Source organism: Falco peregrinus, chromosome 6 (assembly GCF_023634155.1).
Source record: "Falco peregrinus isolate bFalPer1 chromosome 6, bFalPer1.pri, whole genome shotgun sequence".
Taxonomy (NCBI): domain Eukaryota; kingdom Metazoa; phylum Chordata; class Aves; order Falconiformes; family Falconidae; genus Falco; species Falco peregrinus.
The window spans coordinates 21191123-21214730 of record NC_073726.1 but is presented as its reverse complement, the minus strand read 5'-3'; the positions used below and the strand labels follow the sequence as shown (position 1 = coordinate 21214730).

Below are 23608 nucleotides of genomic sequence, written 5' to 3'. Positions count from 1 at the left end.
GGCAGAGCCAGCACATCTTCCCTTCTCCCAAAGGAAGATGTCTTGAAGCACAGCCAGTTCAGGTTCCCTAACCCTAGCCCATATCTTCCCTACACCAAATCCACTTGTTAGTGTGTTGGACTGAGATCCCAAAGCACTGTCCTATGAGCCAGTCATAATCTGGGGAGGATCCCAGAAAGTACTGACCAAGGCCAGAAGAAAACACCCCGAGCATTGGCCTGGCATGGCAGCCAGAGCTGGCACACCGTGTTCAAGTCCTCCACACAGAAGCCTGGCCCCCTGTGCTGGCCCCCCCGCTGAACAGTGGGGTGGGATGATCCCCTTGTCCTGGCAGCAGGATAGCATTTACCCCGGCCGGATCACATCTCACTGTCCGCCCCACCTGGTGGATCTCCTGCCAGCCGTTCTCATCCACGCAGCCAAGCCGGGCGTAGTCGTGCAGCAGGAGTTCGCAGCAGTAGGGGTCCCCCCCCACCATGGCACTGTGGTACAGCGGCGTCAGCCCCCGGCTGTCCTTGTAGTCCGGGGAGGCACCCAGGTCCAGCAGCGTCTGCAAGAGAAGTATCTGCCTCACTCTGCAGCTTCAGGTGGTCACGCAGGAGGAAAACCTGCCCTGCAGAGGGTCTGGGGATGCCCCGGCCATGGCAGCAGGCACTGCTCACCCTATCTTCCCTGCAAGACTCACATTACCAGTGCCACACTTTTGTAATGGGCTGTGCTCCCCGACAGCAATATGAGAGATGCTATGGCCCTGGAAGGGCACAACCCTGCTGGCAGCCTGGACGGGGTGGGAGGAGGAGCCAGTGCTGGGGTGCAGGGCAGACGGGAGGGAGAGAACGCGCGGTGGCTCCCCCCAAACTCACCAGCAGCGCTGCATGGTTGCGGCACCGGACGGCTTTGTGAAGAGCTGTCATCCCCTCCCGCGTACGGAAATCCAGGTGCGCTCCCCCATTGCGCAGGGCCTTGATCATCTCGGCGCTGAGCTCCAGCTGAGCAGCCGCGGTCAGGGGACATTCTGTAGAGCCCCAGGAGAGAGATGGGTGAGAACTTCTGGTGTGCCCACCCCTTCAACAGGAACCGTGGCACCACACTGGCCTCTCGCTTGGGCACATCTCCTGCCTGGCCTCCAGCAATGCAAGGTGCTCCGCATTTCCCTCGAGATTGCTGCACCAAACCCCACGTCCACTCCCAGCCCTACTCAGATACTGGAGTTTTTTCCAAATGCCTGCAGGCACGGTCTGAGTGTGCTAGAGGCTGTCCATCCATTTCTTTTGGGTGTGGATGAGAGCCCTGCAGAGGAAAGGGTGGAGGAATGTGCTGGCAGTTTAATGAATGGCAGAAATGGCTTTGCGGGCTCTTGCGCTGCAGGAAAGCACACATCTGGACACACCACTTATATAAAGGGAAGATGAAGGGGGTGAAAATCAACATCCTTGTTCAGTTTCTCCCTGCAGCAAGGCATGGAGAAGGGGCTGGTGTTCCAGGGTAGACACATGGCTATGCTCCCAGCACCACCACCAGCATCCACAGAGCTGTCCCACAGCTGGTCCTCACTGCCTCACATCACCAGCAGCAAGCTCCAACTCCAAACGTGAAACGCTCATCTCAAATGGGAGGAACACCCCTGCACCTGTGTGAAACCCCCTTGCCTTGGAGGAACCGGGCTCATCACACAGCAGACGGAGCCTGCACACACTGGTTCAATTCCAGCTCCAACTAGGAAACAGCCCCAACTCCCAGGACTGCCCAGCACATAGGACTTGCTCCCCTGAGGGATATAATTTTAGCAGACAATGGAAGAACTAACAGAATCCCCTTCAACAGTGCACACCCACCAGCCCCCAGCCACCCTCTGCCTTTGTTTTGCAGGTGGGAGCAGGAGCCCCAATGTACATCTGCTGCTCCCGGTCAGTGTGTGCAGCTCAGGGATGCAGAAAGGCACCGCTGCACGGGATAGGCAAAGACTCTGACAGCAGCTGCTACACCCTCCCCTCAAGGACCGGATCCCAGAGTCCATCTCTCAGCCATGCGCTACCTTGGCATGTCTGCAAGCCAGGGGCACAGCTTGCCCACCTGCACCTGCAGGACCCCACCATGGTCCTCACGAGGACGGGTGTGAAGGACCTCTCCTTGGGTGGGGGTCACAGTGCTCACACTGGGTGGGGATTTCTGTCCCACCCTGATGCTTAGGGAGATCTGAGCTGCACAAGGACCATGCTCACCCATCTGGGGGCTGATTTGATAGCACAAAGAAGGAAGAAAAACGTGCTTTCTTATAAAATGAGTATAGTCTCCTTAAGAGACCGAACGTTTTTCCAAGAATTTTGACTATAATTAAATAAATTTATTTTCTTCAGAGTGCAATATCACGCACACACAAAAGCCTCCTTTTTCAGACAAATCCCTAAGTCTTTACATTCAAATTCCCCAAACTACAAATGGAGCAATGTGAGCACTAGCTAAAATAAGATGCCATCAGCTTGTACTACAGTCATGTATTTTTTAGGAAGGTATCTGATTTGCAAATAAATTAAAAACTCTCAGTTTAGTAGAAATAACTATTTAAATGAGAATAATAAAATGGTTTTACATACAAATAAAAAAGCATATGAATATTAATTTTAGAGCATTGCTATTTAGCCAAATTTTTAAACAAGATAGGTGGAGGTCAGAAAAGGTTCTGTGACTTTGCTAAAACTCTCTGGGATTTGTGCTACAAGACATTAATATAAAAAATTAAGATTACTGAAGACTGTTGGTCAAGAGGATTAAAGATGGGTTCACCAATAAGAGGAATCACCAGTAAATGAGAATGTTATAACTGGGTCTTCTAAGGATTAACATCAGCTCAAACCTGTCAATTATTTTTAACAACAATCTGGAAGAAAAGAAGTAATCTCTAAGGAAGTTCACATACACACACAGAGAATATTTTTACATATGACAAAGTCAATGGTATAATAAATACAATGGCTTCATGCATTCATTGCCCAATGTCAGACTTTAGCACAGGACAGGTACAATGCTTTATAGCTAGAAAATATGAGATGTATTTAAACGCGAAGGTAATTACCATTGTAACAACATGCATATTACATGGGAATGTAATTGTGTCCACACGACTAGCAACGTCACCAAGAATAAGCAGTGGAAATATTCCCTTAGCTTAGCAGTAGCCGTGAAGATAAGAGTTTGGTAGTGTTATCAGTAAGGGTCTGCATCCCTTCTCACACTGCATGCAGCCACCAGGAGCAAGCAGTGCCTGATGCAGAACAAGAAACGGTGGAAAACGCCACATGTCAGGCTAACAGATGAATGGATGCACTGCTGATGTGGTGCTAGGGGAGGTTCTTGGAAGACCTTGGTGGAGCTCGCAGAGACATGGCCATGGTTTCTGTGGTTCAGAAGAGCTGGGCGGCCATGGTGGAAGCACAGTCTGCACTTCCACTGAAGCAGTATGGGGGTGCAGGGGTTCCAGTTCACACACACACCATACACCAAGGGAGATGAAGAGCAGGTGACTGTGGGTGAGCTCCTGGGGCAGAAGAGCCTTTCTTCTCCTCTCTACCAACACCAAAATCACCCGCTGTGCAGCTCCCCAGCTCTCATGCCCCAGCTTTTTAGCTAGGGCCACCTTCAGCCAAAGGCAAAGGGAAGCCAGAGAGGAGAGTCCAGTGAAGTTACAGCCTTTTAAGGACCGTCGCTTACCTTCTGTGCCAAATACCATTGCTTTGATTTCATAGAATCACAGGATGATTTGGGTTGGAAGGGACCTTAAAGACCATGTAGTTCCAACCCCCCTGCCATGGACAGGGACACCTTCCACTAGACCAGGTTGCTCCAAGCCCCATCCAACCTGGCCTTGAACACTTCCAGGGATGGGGCAGCCACAGCTTCTCTGGGCAACCTGTGCCAGTGCCTCGCCACCTTCACAGTAAAGAATTTCTTCCTAATATCTAATCCAAATCTAACTTCCATCATTATCACTGACTTTCAGTTACTGCTTTTTCACCATAATTTCTATCAAATCTTTTCCTTATTTATGGTTATTTTTAATTATTTTGAGAGCACATATTTGGCCCTTGCAGTGTGATAAGAACTCAGACTGATACAAACTTCAGGCCGTGCATATGAACAGAACTATCCTCATCAATCTCTGCTCCAGGCATCTACTTCCATCTCCACATGCAGTTAAATCACCAGTCTTTTTTCAGTATTTCAGTTTAAATGAGACAAACTTTTCAAAGAGGCAAAAGACAGAGAAAACAAGGCTTCCAATCTTCCTTTAGTCTCAGTTATTAATATGCCAAATTCAATTGTAAAATCTATCACGTTATCTTGAATCCTGACAACTGAGAAAGGTCCAAAAAGGGTGTTTCAAGATGCACTGAATGAACTGCAGCTAGCAATTTGTTCACTAAATCTAATGTAATCACTACCTAATCTAGGATTTTAGTGATTACACTCTGTTAATTCTTGGAGACGTGTGTATCCAAATATATACTTGAAGTAATTAACTAATAAGTGCACAAGATCTGCAGCAGAAAACAAGAACCAGCAAGACAATGCATTGCAGGTTGCACAGCAGAAGAAAGTGATAGATGGACGTAAGAAGGAGCTGCAGGTTGGACTCTGCCTTTGGGCCGTTCGGCAGCCAAGCTCCACAGTGTGGGTTTGACACCAGTGCTGCCTCTGACGCTCACAGAGCAGCTGTAACGGGAAGAGCTTCACAACAAAGCCAGCACCCACCCATGCATGGTGGCTGCTCGAGTGCACCTCATCCCTGACGGGTGAGATTAAACTCTGTAGCCAAAACCTGCAACAGCAAATTGGGGCCAGCAGACAAGAGCTGTACTTGGGAGCAGCACCAGTGCTTAGGAGCCTGGGGAAGGAGCAGGTGAGATGGTCTGGGTCTAAAAAGCTGCCAGTGGGACAGTTCCTTTAATCAGTGGGTTGTAGGGAAGCAGAGGTGGGAATGGAACAGCTTCTCAGAGGATTTCCTTGTGCAAAGGGCACCCTTGCAACCCAGCAGCCTGGCTGGTGAGAGCAGCACAGGACTGGGGCAGTGCTGGGGCAGGACACTGCTGAGACAGCGCGTAGCTCCCACAGCTGGAGCACGGAGCAACTCCGGGTCCAGAAAGCTCGCAGGAGTTCATTGCTGCTCCACTTGAAGGAGTGTTTTCTCTATGTTTTTGTCTTGTGACTATGTTTTCTCTTCATTCTGCTAAAAAAAGCTTAGGATGAAAAGCATTGCTAATGTTTGAATTGCAAACAAGGTACTCTGGCAATCCTCAGGCTGGTCATGCCTGTGAAATCCATGAATTCAAACAAGGCTGCATTGTGGAATAAAACTTCTAAGTTCCTGTCCCCAGAACTGGACCAAGATCCCCTGTTCCTGCCAACTGCAGCTGGCTCAGCTCTGGATCAGGTGTTATCCACACAAATCCCAGAAGCCAGCAGCAAAGAGACAACTTGAGAGGACAGTCACAGTGTCACACAATGTGGATGCTCCTCTACAGCCTCACAGACGAAAGGACCTGTAGAGGCTCCTCATGCTTGAGGAGTGTCACCATGAGAGCTGGAACTCACATGGCAAGGCAAAGGCAGTGAGGGAAGGCAGTGAAACCCTGGAGAGTGCTCCAACACCAGCAGGAACAACCTTTCCACTCTGATATCAGAATTTTAAAACAAAAACAAACAAAAAAAAATCCGTGTTACTCCAGGACTCAATCTATCATTTAGGAAAAGGGAGGATGTCTGTTCAAGTTGAGATGACAACAGGCTTGATACGAAAGTTTTCATTGCAGGCTACTGGAGAGGAGAGTTACTGTCTACTCAGTGTTCCTATACAGACCTATAGTACACAGTAACAAAAATATCTGCCTATGACAAATACCCTGTGTAAGTAGAACCTCATGGTAGTGTTTTTCAGCTGTAGGTTAAAGCATTACAAGATGACGTTTCATCTTCAGTTTCAGCTGAACGCAAACATACAATTTTTTACTGATCTCCAGTTGTGCATTTGATTCAAAGAGATGCCACCAGTTTGCTTAAAAAACCAAAAAGGATTAAAGCAACTAGGTTAAGAGATTTTAAACTGAGGAGGACAATACTTATACAAACCACAAGGCACTGGAGTTTTATCCTTTGTTTCCTCTCTCTAATCACAATTTGCTGGCTGAACCAGCACTTCCAGCTGTAACTTTCACCTTCTAAAATTGAAAGCAACAGAAAATATATCATTTATGAATGTGAGTTATTCGGTTGTTAATCAAGTAGTTGTGCATGTGTACCTTGAATGCATTATGCCATAGCTAGCAGGCAGTCTGGATACAGCACAGCCAAAGCAGGAGAGGGGCATGCTTCCCGTGCCGTGGGCAGAGGGCTTTTTTCCTAACAGTAAGCAGAAGGCTGAGAAAGCACTGCCATGCACAGCAAATATTTCTCCCCACTTACTTATTGCTGTTGCTGTTTGTCCTCACATCGTACTGGGGACACAGTCTGTATTGCTGCACACAGTCAAGAATACTTCTTTGCAAATACAATGATTTCCGCTCATTCTCCTGCTGTTTCCCAGTTGCCACCCTATGCTAAATATTGAGGATTGTCCTTCTCTTTCCTACATGCTAAACTATCATTCAGGCTTGGGTCTCATTTTAGAATGACAATAACTTCTCAAGAATTTTTTTTACATCCTTAAAATGTACCTACAGGAAAAAACTGTGAAATTTTTCTTCTAATCTATGTCAAAGACAGTTAATCTCTCCTAGAATATCTTCCCAGCAATCCTGCAGCACTGAAACATGAACAACAGCAAACTGGGCTGCAGTGGTTTAAGACGTGGCTCTTCTCTGCCCTCTCACCCCAGCAGAGTGAGGGGAAGGGGAATACCTGCTGCACTTCAGCTGCCTGAGTGCAGCTTAAAACCACTCCCAAAAGCAGCTTAAATGAAGATACCAGGCTTGGCACTGAAGAGGCTGGGATGATGCCGTATCTTCCTGTTGGCTCTGCTGTGAGCACAGCACCGCAAAGCGCACAATATTTCATGGTGCAGCCAGTGTTATTTGAAGTCCATTAACTGGATTTAACTCTGGAGAAGAACATTCCTCCAAGCAGGGAAGTCCAGCTTGCCTTGGAGTGCTCCCCACCACACACTGCCTGCATGCAAGGGATCTGCTCTGTTCAGAAGAATTCAGCCCAGGACAAGCATGCAACACCTGCATAGACAAGGTGTGAGGGGACCCTGGTGAGACCGGGCTGCAAACCCGGCTGTGCTCCAGCAAACACACCTAGCATTGACCTTAGGGATACAAACAGGCTCTGATAATGGCAGAAAAAGGAAGACAGGGTTGTGAGTTATGAATGTGAGTTATTCAGGCTGTTAATCAAGTAGTTGTGCATGTGTACCTTGAATGCATTATGCCATAGCTAGCAGGCAGTCTGGATACAGCACAGCCAAAGCATGAGAGGGGCACGCTTGCAACTCATATCCCTAAAGGGGACAGCATGGATGGTAAGTCCCAGAGCATGGCTGCTGTGTGTCCTGGGAACAAAAAGAACAGCAAAGGCTGGAAAGAGAAACTGAGAGTATGCGCAGGTATTTTCATGGCTCAGATGAACTGGGCAATGTATATCATCCTTCTCATCCACAACACAGATATATCCCTTTCCGAACTGCTAGAATTTAAACCTCGAGCAGGGTTATACAACTTCTCTCCTTTAAAAGAAATAGTTCATGAGCAACAGGAGAGCTCTGTTTTCTGGAAAACCTGCAGATAAGACTATTAATTTCCCTGTGTTGAATAGGATCACAGATAATGACCCACAAATAATTTCTGCCGAGATATTTTTTCCCCAGGTCAAGAGAGGTAGAAGAAAAGGCTACAGAAACTAAGAAAAGGATGAATCATTTTTGCTAGGGATCTATACTGCAAAGTCTTTCAGACAGTAATACTGCATTCGCTGCCACAAAAATCAGCAGAGCAGTTACAAACTGCCTTTGGATGGGGATGAAGGGAACACTTGTGTTGCACAGGAGTGGATGAAGAAGAAAGCTTTAGCTGCTTAAGGGCTGAATTTCCAAAACCTCAAGGGTTTGTGTTCCCCTTCTCTGCTTTTGTATGAGGAAGGAGAATAAAGGGTGTTTGTAATTATCCATGCTGAAGACATGGCCACACAGAAGGGAGCATTTGGTGTCAGAGCGTATTTGCAATATCTCTCGTAGACTCATCCCTAGAGACACAGTGGATAAAAGAGCATTGCTAATAGCAATGCTGCTCTGCCTAAAAGGAGAGTAAATTTACTACAGTGATTTTGTAAAGGATGGCTGAGAAGTTAAGAATAGCACTTAGGCACTGCAGCTTTTTCTATCTTTGCTAAATACCAAGCACTGGAAATACCATCATTTATTTATTCCTTCTCTTGAAATCTTAGTTGGACATCTGCCCACAGTCCCACCAATTTACTGATAAACCTGAAAGCTCTGGGTTAAAAATTCAGTACAGAAGTATTCCCAACCAAGGAGAGACTAAGGTTTTCAACTTATCTGGAGGCTTGATTTAGCAGCAAAGTGGCCTCTCCTCTCTCTATGCACATTACCCCTGCAGGTCCTCAAAGGATTAGGCAAGAAAACTCTAAGACCTTTTGGGAAGAGTTTCCCCTCCCTGTGTTTTTATCCTCTTTAGTTTCAGTTTTTACTAGATTTCCCAATCTGAGAGTCCTAGGTGATGGGCCAGGTGGGCATCTCCTGGCAAAGACTGAGGAGCACTGTTTCAGAAGGACTTGGGACGAAGATGTTCAGAAAATCCCTGAGAAGCTGAAGAAGGCCAAAGATTTTCAGTTCCTGAAGATGGTGCAATGAGGGATGGCTTCTGCATAGAGAATATTTATGGAAGTTTGTGGCATTGTTGTCTTCAGGAAGCAGAGCACCAGAGGAAGATTTATTGCTGGTAACTGCCTCCACCTTGGCTGTTATACTCAAATATAACTATGGGCTGAAGGGACAGAGCGAAGGCACTGTTAGTTCAGTATTTAACACTGGCCACATCATTATCTGACCTGGAATTCAGAGAGGCACACAAAACTCCTTGCCCCAAAACCTTGGGGGCAAACAGCTGCCCTCCCTGTGCTTTGCCAAGCCCTCCCGGCCCTGCAGGGACATGTTATCTGCTCTTCTGCCTCTGCCTGCCAGGCAGCACAGACTGTGCCTTCACCCCTAAATGTCTCCTGGCATGCTCCTGCTGAATTCAGTGAGAAAAAGGTGGTTCCACAATCAGGGTCATCAAGCAGTGATTCTTACCCGCGTTGCGCAGTGCCCATCCAGCCTCACACTGGCTCTCAGGGCTGTCCTCTGCATGCAGGGAGCTCAGCAGCCTGGTCTGCAACAACTCCCCACTTCCCAGAGGAGGCAAAACCCGCACTCATAGCATTGTTCCTCATCTCGGAGACTAGGTCGCAACACCGCTGGCCACCATGCCATGGGGCTCTGCCATGGGAAGCTTGGCCACAGTTGCGGATCTCTCTGGCCAGCTGGAAGGAACATTGGGTCCCAGGGGGTAATTCCCAGGCACCTGTAGATTCACAGATGGATTTGGATGCAATAACCATATGAAAGGCTTCTGTGCTTCAACAGGAAGGCTTCCCCACAGCCCACAAGTAAGCTTGAACAGCAAACAAAGAAAAAGGCAGTCCCTACAAATCCATCCAGGTTCTGTCCAGAACTGTAGGCACAGAAGCCAGTTCTTGAACTAGCTCAGCCTTGGTACAATCAAAGTCCAAATCAACAATACGATACTCCAAATCATCAATACGATATTAAATATTAAATCAATGCTCTCCTTTCTCTCTACACCCTTTCTGTGCTTCCACAGGGACTGGCAAGGAGATGGTGACCTGCAACAAGACTCCAGTGGCTTCACTCTCAGCAACTCCCTCCATTCCCAGCTTTATTGCATCTGGCAAGTCCCGATGTCCTTCCCAGTTTGGGCAAGCCAGCGGCCTCCCCTCCTTTGATTAACCTCAGGCACAGTACATGCTCATTTTAGCCGTCCTCCTGCGCTGCAGCCTGAGACTTGATTAAGCCCCTTGAATATAATACTACAAGACAAAATATTCTTCCATCCATCACCCTTGGGTTAGCCAACATAAATAAAGGCAGAGCTGGAAGGACACAGAACAATTACATTTTTACTTTACCATTCACTAAAATAAAACACTATGCTGCACATATGTATACTTATTTTTTCCCAGGACAAGATGGTACAAGAAAAGGATCACAACTGACGAGTGTCAGTCATGCTGCTTAACATACTCCCATAAAGGGGAGTATGAAGACTTGTAGCAGGAAACAAATAACCTGAGAAAAATAAATTGCTTTCTCTCTGCCCAGTACCTTGAAGTTCAGATAAAAATGCATTGGGCCCTTAACAAGAGCAAAAAAACATTGATAGGAAAGAGGGAGAGACCCCTAGTTAAAGGAGTCAGACACCAGAGAGGTAGTACTTGTACAGCACGTACTGCTGTTGGGTTTTTAATGCTGGATGTACCTCTGTTGACTTCTTGTAAGGATCAGCATTACAAAATAGGCATCACTGAAAATATTAAGACCCTTATCAGGAGATAGAGAGGCAAGTGTCCTTGCTAATCTTGCTCTTCTTCAACAGTTTGCAAACAGCATTCTAACCTAAGGCTCCATCTATATATGCTGCCATGGTACAGATGTTTACTTTAAAAAAAAGAAAAGAAAAAAGCTAAACTGAAGAAAAACAGCCCAAAGGTATTTATTTTGATGAAAGAGCTATTTGTTAAGCCTATTCCAAGCCAATTTTAAGATATTCATATTAAAATAACTGTCTACACAGCTTTGTGCAGCCTTCAAAATTCATACCGTAAATTACATCAGTGCAATTTTACATGGGAACACTATGAAGGCTTGTTAAAATATCTTCTTCCAACTGCAATTGTGTTGGTTGAAGTGGCTGCCTCCCTCAGCCTTCCTCCACTGTTTGTCACTACCCCGCACTTGCAGGGCCCCCGTCCCAGCATGCTCGCTCAGCCCTTTACAGGAGTCTCACCTAACATTTTTCAGTAAAAATGAGCTACTTTTTTTCCCCAAAACTTGGGATAATTGCATAATTAGGTACTTGAGATAACTAATTTATCTTCTTACAGAGGAACAGAAGAGAGGCATGTTGCAGCCAGAAGTCCAGGATAAACTCCAGAAACTTTTCCTTGACAGGAATTGTCATGTGCCTTCATTGCTTGAGCTCCACCTCATCAGAAAGGCAGTACAACCACACACACCACCTCCAAATTCCCTGTCTCGGCTATACATCTGAAGAAGTCCTACAGGTGATGAAACTATAAACAGAGCTAGAGATGACCACATCACAGTAGGGCCTCTATCTTTTGGAGAGTCTATCTAGTGGAGTCCTTGTTTAAGGAGTCTGAGGTCCTACCACTATCAGCAAGGCCACTTAACGTCATTTCCTTCCAAGCTCTGCAGAAGTGGCAAACAACAACGACAGTGACACCCACCAAGCTGCAGACCCATGAAGAGACCTCTGAGAACAGAGTTGCTCACATTTCACTCAGGAATGGGCAATGCACTGACAGCACAGCAGTATCACAGCCCTGCGCACGTGCAGCACCAAACTGTACCAATGTGACTGACTGCTGATACTGGCAGAAGACCACACAGTCCCTAATGCTGCTCTCATATTCTGCCACATAGGGTCCCTTCCTCCTCTTCATCTTCCTTCCAGTAATTCCGGGAATTCTAGCTTAGTAAACAAGTCCATAAGAAATAGGACTGCCAAAGAGCAGTTTTATATGGTTTCTTCTTTTCAGGCATGGATCTATTCCAGCTGCATGAAGGTAAGAGCTATGCCAAGCTGGAGGCACTATGCTTTCCTTTCTACAGAGAGAAAGAAGCAGTCCTGCATAGGAAGTGTGATCTGGTGATAAATGAAAGATATGGATTGGAAGTGCACATTGCACCACTGTGCAACATCTGAAATATGAACACTTACGGGAGGATAGCTGGACAGCTAGACTCGGGAGCCAGCCCTCGAGGCAGCCCAAGGAGAAGGATCTGCAGGGAGGGAACAGGGGAGACAGAGAAAGCAGGAGAACAGAGCATCAAGATGGGCAACAGAACAGGAGTACCAACCATGATCAGCACCCCTGCAAGGAACTTGGCTGGGAGGAGTAAGCAGTTACTACACAAACACTCATGTACTTGTTTTGCTTTGTTTGGGACATCAAAGAGGGATGGAGAAGGGAGTTTGAGATGGTTTTCTCTCCTAGTCTAACTCTGTGTTCATTACTATTGTGGCCAGAAGTGAAACAGTTAAAAAAACCGACAAATGTATTTTATTTTCTATGATTTCTGATTGCTTTCAGCAAGACCATCATCTCATATTTTATACAAAGATACATGACAGGCTCAGGTCCTGAAAAGCATCACCAAGAAAGACTATCCAAGCTGCAAGAGAAAACCAGCAGACTGTCTTCCTCAAGCTGAACCCAAAGGGATGGGTTCAGCCTGCACGTGTAAGTGTGGGCAGGTAAGCTCCCACCACAGTTAATGGAGATGTGGTGGACAACTCAGTGGCACTCAGCTGCAGCAGCCCATGGGTAGGACTCAGCCACCTCAGCGAGGACCCCATCCAGCACGGCAGGTGCCGATCCCACCCAAGCTGCCAGCCAGAGCAGGAGGCAGCCCTGCACCAAGCCTGCCAGGTCCATGTTGATGTCTCAGATCCCTGGTGTGAGGTGCCCAGCCCAGGCGACCAACTGCAGCCTCAGGGCCAGCCGCTGAAATGCATCTGGGTGCCCCTCACCGTTAACTGGAAACCTGGCCAAGTGAACAGGAACCATGCTGCAGCACTCGTATTTACATGTCTGAGCACAGAAGCTGAGGAGAGTCCGTTCTGGAGGCTTCTCAGGAAACCACACTTCACCAAGAGGTGAGATAATGATCTTGGCTGAGAAATAGGTAGAGCAATTAGAAAGATGTTAAACTAAGAACACAAGCAAAATGATTCCAAAGAGGGAAATGCAGCACAAATGCACCATGTCAGAAGTAATTAAGCCCATTTGACAAAGACTGTGAGGAAGATTTTTTTTTTCTTCCTCTTTACTGATTGCAAAATCCTAGGAGGCCGGATAACAAGAAAAAGGATGTGGACTTCTTTTGCTGGTAATAAGAATTATGATATAATTGTCAGTACTGAAATCTACAGGCAGCTATGCCATTTTATAACATTACATATGCCTGCTTGTTGTGAGAATAAGGAAGTACTGAGTGGGCAAGGAGGACCAGAGAAAGAGTCTACATTAAAATCCCATCATCTATCATATGGCCACTAATTATTCAGAACAGGACTTTGAATGCATACAGATTAACAACTGCAGGAATAAGTTAAAAGGTCCTTCATTAAGATTTTGTTGCAGACCACGAACTCAAAAAAAAAAAAAAAAAGCATTAACTTCCTAAGTGTTTATCTCTAAGTTGCATAAATTTACATTTGCGCTATCAGGGCAAATTTAAATTGAAGGGAAATGTTGAGTGTCCCATCCAACAATCAATAAGTGTCATTTCATTTTCTAAAAAGGAGAAAACTGATCACTTGAATATAGGCACTGTCATACTCCAACATAGGGGAATGCTACTTTGGATCTCAATGTGATAAATAAAAACGTGCTAAATATTTGACTGCTATCAAGTCAACTAGAGATGACATGGAAACAAGAAAGTCTCAACTAGCCAGGTGAATATTTGATGCTTCCTAAGGAATTCAACCAAGGAAAATTAGATTAAGTAATCAATCATGGCAAACACAGGAGGTTTCAAATTAAAGAGTAAAAGGCGACTGGGAAATCTTGAAGAACAATTTCTGTGTGACCCAGAACTACAAATCCATAAATCGAAGAGAACCCCTTCCACGTGTCCCTCCCAAGTCAGCAGTGAAGTGATGGTGGCAGTTACAGAGACAACTCTAACAACAGGACATGATGAGATAGATAGTAGTTGATATGAACTGAAAATTAGAAAATTAAGAATAATAACAAGAACAAATGGCATGGGAGTAAAGAAATCCACATTTGGTCTGGCGAAGGACTGTCAGAGAGGGGTTTGGCTGCTGTTGTTTAAATTTGATAATACCACAATGACTTCCCAGCCCCTGTGCAAGCCAGTCAGTCACTAGGCAGGTAATGTATGATTGCTAATAAATACAGGCAGCAAACTGACCAATCATTTATTTTCACTTTGCTGCTGTGGAAATACATTATCTTCCTTTCCATTACCAAATATGGATTTTTGGCATTAGCTACCCAGGACTGAATAAACAGTTTACATCTAATGAATGTTGTATATTGTCCTCTTTATCTTCTCCTTGAAGACCTTCGTGGTCCAAAAAAAGTTAAACTTTAACACATTTTGAAATATAGGGACATTCAAAAAGACCAGAAGAAAAGCAGTGTCAGGCCAATGTTCAAAAAGCAGCAAGTAAAATGATCCATGAAACTACAAGTCAGAAAAATAACACTGATCCTGGGAAAAGCTGGGGAAATTGATTTGGAATTTAACTGACACATCATTAAAGAATACCTGTATTATTAATATTGCCCAATCAAGCTTCACAGTAAATTGGTCTTCCTACTCAAACGTAATTCCTTTCCTCGGTAAATTAGAAGTCTGATTGATGCAGATAGCTGTATTGATGTAAGACTCATGCTTGACTGAGTCCTACATGACATTAAAAATGAGTGGTATAAAATGTCAGTCAGGCGTGCTCCAAATGAACAAAAATCCAACTGAAGAGCAGCATTGGAGCAGTCACTGGGGAACGTGACTGACCACGTGGGCGCTGAAGAGGCTTTTTGGCATGTTGCACTTGATTCTTACTCTAGATCCTCATCAATTATCCTGAAGTAAATACAAATCTCTAATCAGATTTGTAGATGCCACAAGGCTTGGAAGAGTGCTGGGAGCAATCAGAGCCAGGCAATCCCAGAACCAGGAACAACAGGCATGGAAACTCCACGAGACACCATTTGAAATGCTACACACTGGGAAGGAGATGTGCTGCCCTGGGCAGCTGCAGCAGCTGCACCCTGCGGTCATGGCTTTGCAAGATGCTCCTGCCTGGGGGCCCAAGCTGGACGTCCTCAGCCGCGCTGCTGTGGTCAGTGGCCCAGCAGCAAGCAGCAACTTCCCACCATGCTCTTCCACCATCTAGCCCAGGCTGCATGGGATGTCAACAGGAAGGAAAACAACCTCCCCAAAACAAATTTCTCAAGCAAGGAGCTACTTAGTGGTTTCACTTCATTCAGCCAACATGGGCCAAATAATCCCAGGGTAGGACACAACGCAGGAGGAGGACAGGAAGGGAAACCCCCCTGGCCCCTCCATCCAGCAGGACATAATACGGGGCCCCATCCCAGAGATGCGTCGTCACCCCCATCCACCCAAACGCAGCCCTGGGATGCTGGAGAACAGGGACCTGCATGAAGAGCTGTGCCTGCTCATGATAAGTGGCACAGGCAGGCAGCAGGCTGTCTAGTACCTGCATTCCTAAAAACCTCTTCAAAATGTAGTAGTGACATATAAGTCACAAAAATGACAGGAAAACTGGAGAAAACCTTCAAATGAAAGACCGGAGGAGTTTGGCCTCTCCCTAATTAAGGAAAGGAAGATTGAATGTTGACTTGATTACCGTGTATAAATACCTTCATGTGAAGACATACCAGATACTAAAGTGCTCTTTAATCTAGAAGATAAAGTATAACGACAGCTGGAAGCTGAAGCACACAAATTTAAATGAGATACGAATTTTAAACAGTGATGGTGATTAACCAAATAACGAAGGAAAGACAAGGAACTTCTGTTTCCTGAATCAAGATTGATGACTTTCTGGAAAACATGTTTAAGCTTTGCTTAGTGAACACACACACACAGAGGGGGTGAAGAGCATCCTGCGAGATACAGGAGGTCGGGTCAGATGGCACAATAGCTCCATCTGGTCTTAAATTCCAGGAACCCATGAATACTGAACAGCAGCTTTATGTCCTTCTTTCATCTTCAAAAAATTGCAAAGCAGGCAGCAATGAACTGGTTTTGCACAAGAATTGGGACTCCAGAAGTGAAGTGTCCAAGGCTGCCTCTGCTCCAACAGTCTATTTTTGCATCTCACAGTATCCACTCTGGTTTTGCCCTTGGTTCTGAACTGGATCCAAATGACTATTTGGGTCGGGTGGTTTTCCTTCCTCCCACTCTATACTTAACACAGTCTTTTCAGTACTCATAAGCCTGCTCCTGTAAGCCTCTACCCTTCTGTGAAATAACATCTGGGTTCAAACCATACCAGATCCAAAACTCTCACGGCATCTTTTCAAGCAGTACACTGCACTCTGTGATATAATATACTCTGGAAAGCTGAATCAACTTTAGAAGAGGACTTTGGAAGGAAAGATCCCTTAAAATGCTTGTAAGGTCTTGGGACAAAGACGAAAAGCACATGAAGCTGAGCTGTTTGGACATGCTCCAGGACAGACAGCGATTGTGCCTGCATGCTATCAGCTGTCTTTCCTATGAGCAGTTGTTATCAGGACACCCTGGCAGGTTCAGACAGAGTAGCTACACCAGCAAATTAAACTGTATAAATGCTCCTGGGTGCTGTTCAAATGGTTCTTGCCAGAGTTTGGCTGCACCAGCTTTCACCTTCCCAGTTCAGGCCTGGCAGAGGCCGTTCCCAAGGGCAGTTGGGATGCAGCTGCGTTATCTGAGAGGGTAAGAGAGGTTAATGGTGTGAACGACACCGCTGACCTCGGTGCTGAAAAATGGTCCGGACACACTAAATTTCTGAGTACAGAAGTAGCCAGTGTTTCAGAAACAACCTGAAAAACCATCCAGCTGAACCAGAAACACAGAAAATTAATCATCAGCTTGGAGTCTGCTCATGGGTTGGAAATGTGCCCGTGATTCACACACAGAAATCCAACTCTGTAATAAATACTAATAACCTGCATTACTTTGAAACAGGAACAACAAAAGCAGTAACTCTTCTCTCAGAACAAGACTATGAGGCTTCACAGCAGGGGAAATGGGGAGAGGTCCTCCCTCACTGCCCCATCCGTAAGGAAAACATGCTGGAGGCTGATCCTCGCTTCAGCCAGGACCCTGCAGACAACCCCTGGCAGCCAGCACTCCAGCAACCAGACTTCTCTGGGGTAAATTTTGCATACATAGATGGAAGAAAAAATGGAAAGAAGAAAAAAACAATTGAGGCAAACAGAGTCCAAGATTTTATTTTCTTGACCCCCAAAATAATTCTTAAACCTTCTGACTACTTCATGAAGAGATCCTTGGACAGCAATTCATCTTTGCCCACCTTGCCAGTCCCAGAGACAGTCTCATTACTTCCCAGAATATTACTGAAAGATGCACAGCCTCACAGCTCTTTCATTTTATACTGTATTCCCAGGCTCTGTATCTTTCACACACACACACACACACACACACCCCATCTTCATCCAAGAGCTTTCTGTAACTTCATGCTCCCAAGATCCAAGCATCATAAGAAGACACATCCTGGTTTCAGCTGGGATGGAGTTAATTATCTTCTTAGGAGCTAATATGGTGCTGTGTTTTGGCTTTGATGTGAGACTGTTCAGTTCCTCAGGCCTGGCTAGCAAAAAGGCTGGAGGGGCACAAGGAACTGGGAGGGGACACAGCCAGGTCAGCTGCCCTGAACACAAACAAAGAGGTATCCCATACCATGGGACCTCATGCCTGGTATATAGACCTGGGGGGCTGGCTGGGGAGGGCTGGTTGTTGCTCAGGGACTGGCTGGGCATCGGTGGGCAGGTGGTGAGCAGTTGCATTGTGCACCACGTGTTCCATTCTTCTTTTCCCTCTGGATGTTATTATTTCCCTTCCCTTTTTCATTACAACTGTTATTGTCATCGTTGTTATTATTGTTCTTTCATTTTTATTCTACTTCAATTATTAAATTGCTCTTCTCTCAACCCTCAAGTTTTACATTCCTTTCCAACTCTCCTCCCCACCCCTCGGGGTGAGGGGGGAGTGAGCGAGTGGCTGCCTGGTACTTAATTACCAGCCGGGATTAAACCATGACAAAACACTACTGAGAAATCAAATTTACATCTCTCTGTTCCAAACCTTACATTTCAGACAATACATCATTTACTACACCTCCTCAAAAACAACCACTCCCCCAAATTCCCACTGTCTCCCCTAGACATTTTCTCCCCCAGTCCTGCTCTGTCATGACTCCTCTCCTCTGTGGAAAAGCCAGTCTTACCTCCAGTATCCGGATCATGAAAGTTGGGGTCCAGTCCCTTCTCCAGCAGTCTGCAGACCTTCTCCGCATTTAGCATCTGCACGTACTCCATGAACTTCTTCAGATTTGCCTGCAGCCATGACACCCCAGGAAAATACACAGTGTTAACACCCCAATATGAAGAAAGAAGCTACCAGAGGAATATCCCCATTCAAGGGACCCAGGGCAACTATTAAGAATAATGGGGCAGCACACACCAGAAGCTAGGGCACATGAGGGTCTGCTGCAAATCTACATGGAAGACAGACCTTACGTCCCTCTCCTCTGACTCAGACTGGGACTGCTGGATGACCCCATGGAAACCATCAGGGGCTGCCAGCCACCACCTTCTGACCTTGCTGCAAGTCCCCTGCTAAGGCACTTTCTGTTTGTACACACTGCGAGGGCAGGCACACACATTGCACGTGCTTGTGACACAGGCACATCAACAGACACATCACTTCATGCATTCGTCAACAATGCAGCATGGTGCTGGCTATGGAAGGTGCTGTGCCAGCGGAGCAGCAGCCCAGTGACGGTGAATTGTACTGCCCGGGGTTTCATCTGCATCTCACTGCAACGTCGTGTACATTCTGTTGTGTCACAAACTCATTTTAAGGGAGTATAGCACATCCGCCTGCTGAACTTAAAACCCTTTGGAGGAAAGATCCAGCTACTCAGACACCAACCATTATTGTATGGTGCAGTGGGTATGGCTGTCGCACTGTCTGCTGTGAAACTATGCTTTATTCTTGACGCAATGTTCTGTCTTTGGCCAAAAACTAAATCTTGTGTTTGAGGGGACTGAGTGCCCAAAAGACTCTCCTTTAAGTCCGCCTGGTTGGTTTGGGGTTGTTGCTTTCCTCCCTTTTTTTCTCTTTTGGATAGCTAAACTTGATGAATACGTAATTTTATTAAATCTGTAGACTCTAGAAATTGCCACTCTGCCAGGCAGGCAGGCAGACACTTGGATGGACTACAGTGTGAAAACACCCATCTCGCACACATTTCCAGTCCAGATTTTCAGACCTTTGATTGCAGGTTGGCTGGGGTTTTTTGAGTTTATTTTAATCAACCCTTGCAGTAGCCAGCTTTAGGAGAGGCACTCTAGAAAGTGCCTGACATAGCACAAATACTGTGCAATTAGCTGAGAGAAGTCTTTGGGAAAAGCTCTAACCAACTGGTCAAGCTACAGACAACGGTCAGGGAGCTGCTCTTGCTCTTGTGAACCGCTGCACAGCTGGCTGAAGGTGTCCGAGCCAAGCAGATCTTTCAACTTGATATAGAAAAATTATATCTTTTATGAAGCAAAATGAACTCGAAAGTGCCTCACTTGAAATTTCATTTTGAAGACTTCCAGTTGGAAAACAGAAAAAAAAATAATCTGAAAATAATCTGAAAAACAGGATGCAGAAACATACCTAATTCTTTTCAAAGGCTTCCTAAACAAAATTTTGTCACATATTATTTTGCATAACATTTTCATTTTATCAAAATTTAATTTTCTAGGGGGAAAAATTGTTAGTTTTAGAACCATTTCTACAGAAGAGCCTGCAAATCCTGATACTTGGGACCCACAAGTTCATCTGTGCTATTTCTCTGATATGCTGAGGAGACCATGGTAAGAAGTCAGACAGAAAATATCACCAAGATGAAACTTAACTTTCCAAGGATGAGACAAATTAATGCTGGGCTGTGAACCTGATTTAAACCAAATTCAGTCTCGGTGTGGTTAGTCTGCAGAACCAAGCCTAAAACAGTTGTTTCTAAAGTCAGCACCATGGAGCCATGCCATAAACAAGCCAGGTCACACATTTAAAATTACATAGCCATTTTAGTGCACTACCCCCTGCATCATTACTCCATCTCAGCAGAGCTAATTAGCTCAGGCAAAACCCTATGGTAACGCAGCTCCACTGCACCCGTGCCAGTACTTGACCTGCTTGTCCTGGCTGTCTGCAGTGATATGCAGACACATGCAGAGATGCCAATGCCACAGGAATGCACAAGATAATGCTCAAAGCCACAGACACGCAATTCAACTATAAAGTTCATTCCCCTTAGTGCCCCAGGGACAACAGTGCTGTAAGGCAAGAGCCAAGAAGAGCAGGGATTCGCCAGGGACGGTGGCTGCCCCAGCTGATCCCTTGGTGCGGAGCACACTCCTGCTCCCCATCCCAACCACGCTGCCCATCGGCCGGGTGCTCCCTTGCATTCCTCTAGACGGCACCAGCCCAGGCAGGGCTGCTGGAACAGACACAACGAAACAGTGGGACAATGTACATGAAGGAGAAACCACTCAAGAGGGTAGGTAAACAAAGGCTGGGTCGCCCCTGCTGGGAGATGCTGGAAATGTCTACGTGCAGTACAAGCAATTCCCACAGCACCAATGCTCTTACCACCAGCGCAGCAAGAGGGCGACTGGCATCAACTGCAGCAGGGCATAAGCACTGCCTTTTCAGGGGGTAATATATTCCCCCGACCCTTGCCGCTCAGTGTTACCTCCCCCCCTCAGCTCCCCTCTCGCCTCACAAGTAACTGAAAGCAAAATCCACCTCCTGCTTCAGTATCCCTTCAGCTACTGCAGAAGTACAGAAACACTGAAGGAAATCACAGCTGCCTGCCAGCAATAGCACAGACGGGACTTGACAACTCCAGCAACGCCTCCAGGATGCCATCCCAAAATGCCTCTTCCCAACCATCACCCAATTGCGCAGATTTAACCCTGTTCCTTCCACTCCCATTTGTCTGCACACCTCTTCTCCCAGCAGCTGTTCCAGCAGCCAATGCTAACCTAACCCAAGAGATGATGCTCCATGCATGGCCCCACTAAACCCCTGTGGCCAAGACTGACACTGCCAGTCCTGCCAAGAACCATGCCAGTGGCCACGGGACATGCAAAGGCATGAGCAGAGGAAGGGACCCCACCAGGACATGGCTCGGCCCCTTGATGCTGGCAGCCTCTGCCCATGCAAGTTTCTGCACCAGCAGCCTTCCTGGGGCTTCCAGGGACACAGAGGCACTTGTGTGTGCTCCCTGCCAAGGTGAACACCGTGCCCCTGTGTATGCGATAGTGGCTCACAGCAATTTCACTTTTACGCTGCTACCAGACATATACCAGGCACCAAGGTGAAGTTCTGCTCCTGAGGTTCTGCCAGCAACTCTCATTTACAGCCCCAGAAAGGCATCCTACTCAGCCAGTGCCCAGCAGCGGTGTGCTTGTTTATATTTCTAGTTTTCTAGGTGCTCAGGAATTGACAACATTTTTTGACAGCAGGAAGCTGATGCACTATGTCAACTTTTAATGGCATTTTTTTACATTTAGGAAGGAAACTGAAGAGAAAGTGCATGAGCAAAAGAAGGATGCAGAGAGGCATCCTTGATTCTGGGATCTGCACTCTTCTGCTGTAGATGCTTTTCCATGGTCCTGTGCACCACTTAGTCATTGGAATTTCCCTTTTGGGGGGAAATCAATTACTGCCTTGAATTTCCAGATGAAGGACAAAGAATGTTCATCTATCCAAGGTCTTGGACCAAATCCACAGCAATGCTTCAAAAAGAATTTATAAAGTCCAGAGACTTAACCAGTTAATTTTTACATCGAAAAATATTCTCTTTCCATCAGTTTGTAGCTGTCTGTCTGCTCTGCAGTGTGTTCCAGATGTGCAGCTCGATGCCCACATTAAGAGGCTGCTGCAATTCACAAACTTAACACTATGGGGAGAGGGTAGGACACCGGTACAGTGATTTCTGATCCTCCCTGGCCCAGTTCTCTTCCTCCAGTTTGGTCCTAAACCTCAGGGAACAATGAAAATGCCAAAGAAAACTGAGATAATGAAAAAGGCCATTCACCAGAGGCATAATGTTACGGTGTTACAAGAATCCCATGCCCAGGATTTAGGTGACAGCCTTGCTCCACTTAAAAACAAATCTGAATTAAGGCATAACAAGGAAAGAGACCAAAAAAAGGGAAAAATAAAAAGAAGATTGCAACCTAGATGGTGTCTCTGATCAGGCTTACAGCCCAGCCTTACTAAGGGTTGTGTTTGTGCAGCAGAGGCAGTGAGCTGTGGTGGGAGACATGGCCAAGCAGCCAGGAGCGGGGTCACCATACACCTTACACTGCCTAAAGATGGTGGGTTTGGAACTGTGCATTTGGGTAACACGGCAGCAACTGGAGCGACCACAGCAACTTGACTGCAGGCACTGGGAGCAGCAACATGTACAAGCAGAGTGGCCCAAAGCCTGCCATTATCAGACAGTTCTTGGTTTCTTATTCTTTATCAACAGAGAAGTATATAATTAACTCAATTAAGCTGTTTTCCAGAATAAAGTTAGAGAAAAATAGATTGTTTCATTCAAGTTCAATACTGCTATGAACCAGAGGGAGAGAGACCGATGTTTCTATGCACAAATTCTGGGGGGGCAGTCTGCCTGGGGAGGGCAGTTTCCCAGATAGCCCTACAGTGCTACAGCAATAGCCAGCTTTGGGAAATGGTAAAAGAAAAGGAAACTGCTAAATGAGACACCCTTGTCACTATATGCTTGAAACCATTGCATCAAGGTCCAGGGACTCTCTTCCTTGGAGGCCTTTCGCGCATCTTGCCTTTGCAGCCTAATAACCAGAGAACTGAAACCCCCTGTCAAGCCTCCCGCTTGCTCCCAGCACCTCCTGGGCATCCTTCAGGGTCCCTGGAGAGAAGCTGTGGCAGATCTGGGGAGCCTCTGTGGAGGACCCCCAGCCCTGCCAAGGTGCCTGCTGACAGGCGGGGTGCGCAGGCCCCCTCAACATCCCATAAACATTTCCCCACAGACCCCAGCTGCTGTTTCAGCTGGTGTGGCCAAAGCGGCCCATTCCCAGCAAGCCAGTGCTGCCAGACTTGAGGCACCCAACGTCCAAACCATCATCAACGCATGACACAGGTCCAATCAAAAAGCTTAACCCAAACCAGACCACAGCCATGCAGTGTAGCCAAAGCCACATGGCAATCCCCACCTGTGGCATGGCCACCTCTGCCAGTCCCCTCCTCGCAGGGAGGGCACAGGGGCTCTCAGGGAGCTACTCCCTACCCAGGTGTGACCGTAGCCATCAAAACCACCCTGGGCGCTGCAGCATGCAGAGCAGTGCCAAAGCAACAATTTAATCCTAGCTTTAATGTTTTCCCTTAAGTAAGACTCAGCTATACTAAAAGTATCTCCCATCTTAAAAATGCACCTGTTTAACCTGAGTTTGCAGCACGACAGCTGATGAGGACATCTGT

General features: G+C 46.5%; 1 protein-coding gene across 1 annotated transcript in view; it reads right to left on the bottom strand.

Moving 5' to 3' along the window:
• SHANK3 (SH3 and multiple ankyrin repeat domains 3) overlaps positions 1-23608 on the bottom strand; it is a 368446-nt gene that overhangs the window by 275189 nt on the left and 69649 nt on the right. The window contains 3 exon segments of the mRNA XM_055807431.1: positions 383-550; positions 864-1015; positions 18330-18438. Coding sequence (XP_055663406.1) covers positions 383-550; positions 864-1015; positions 18330-18438 — 429 coding nt within the window.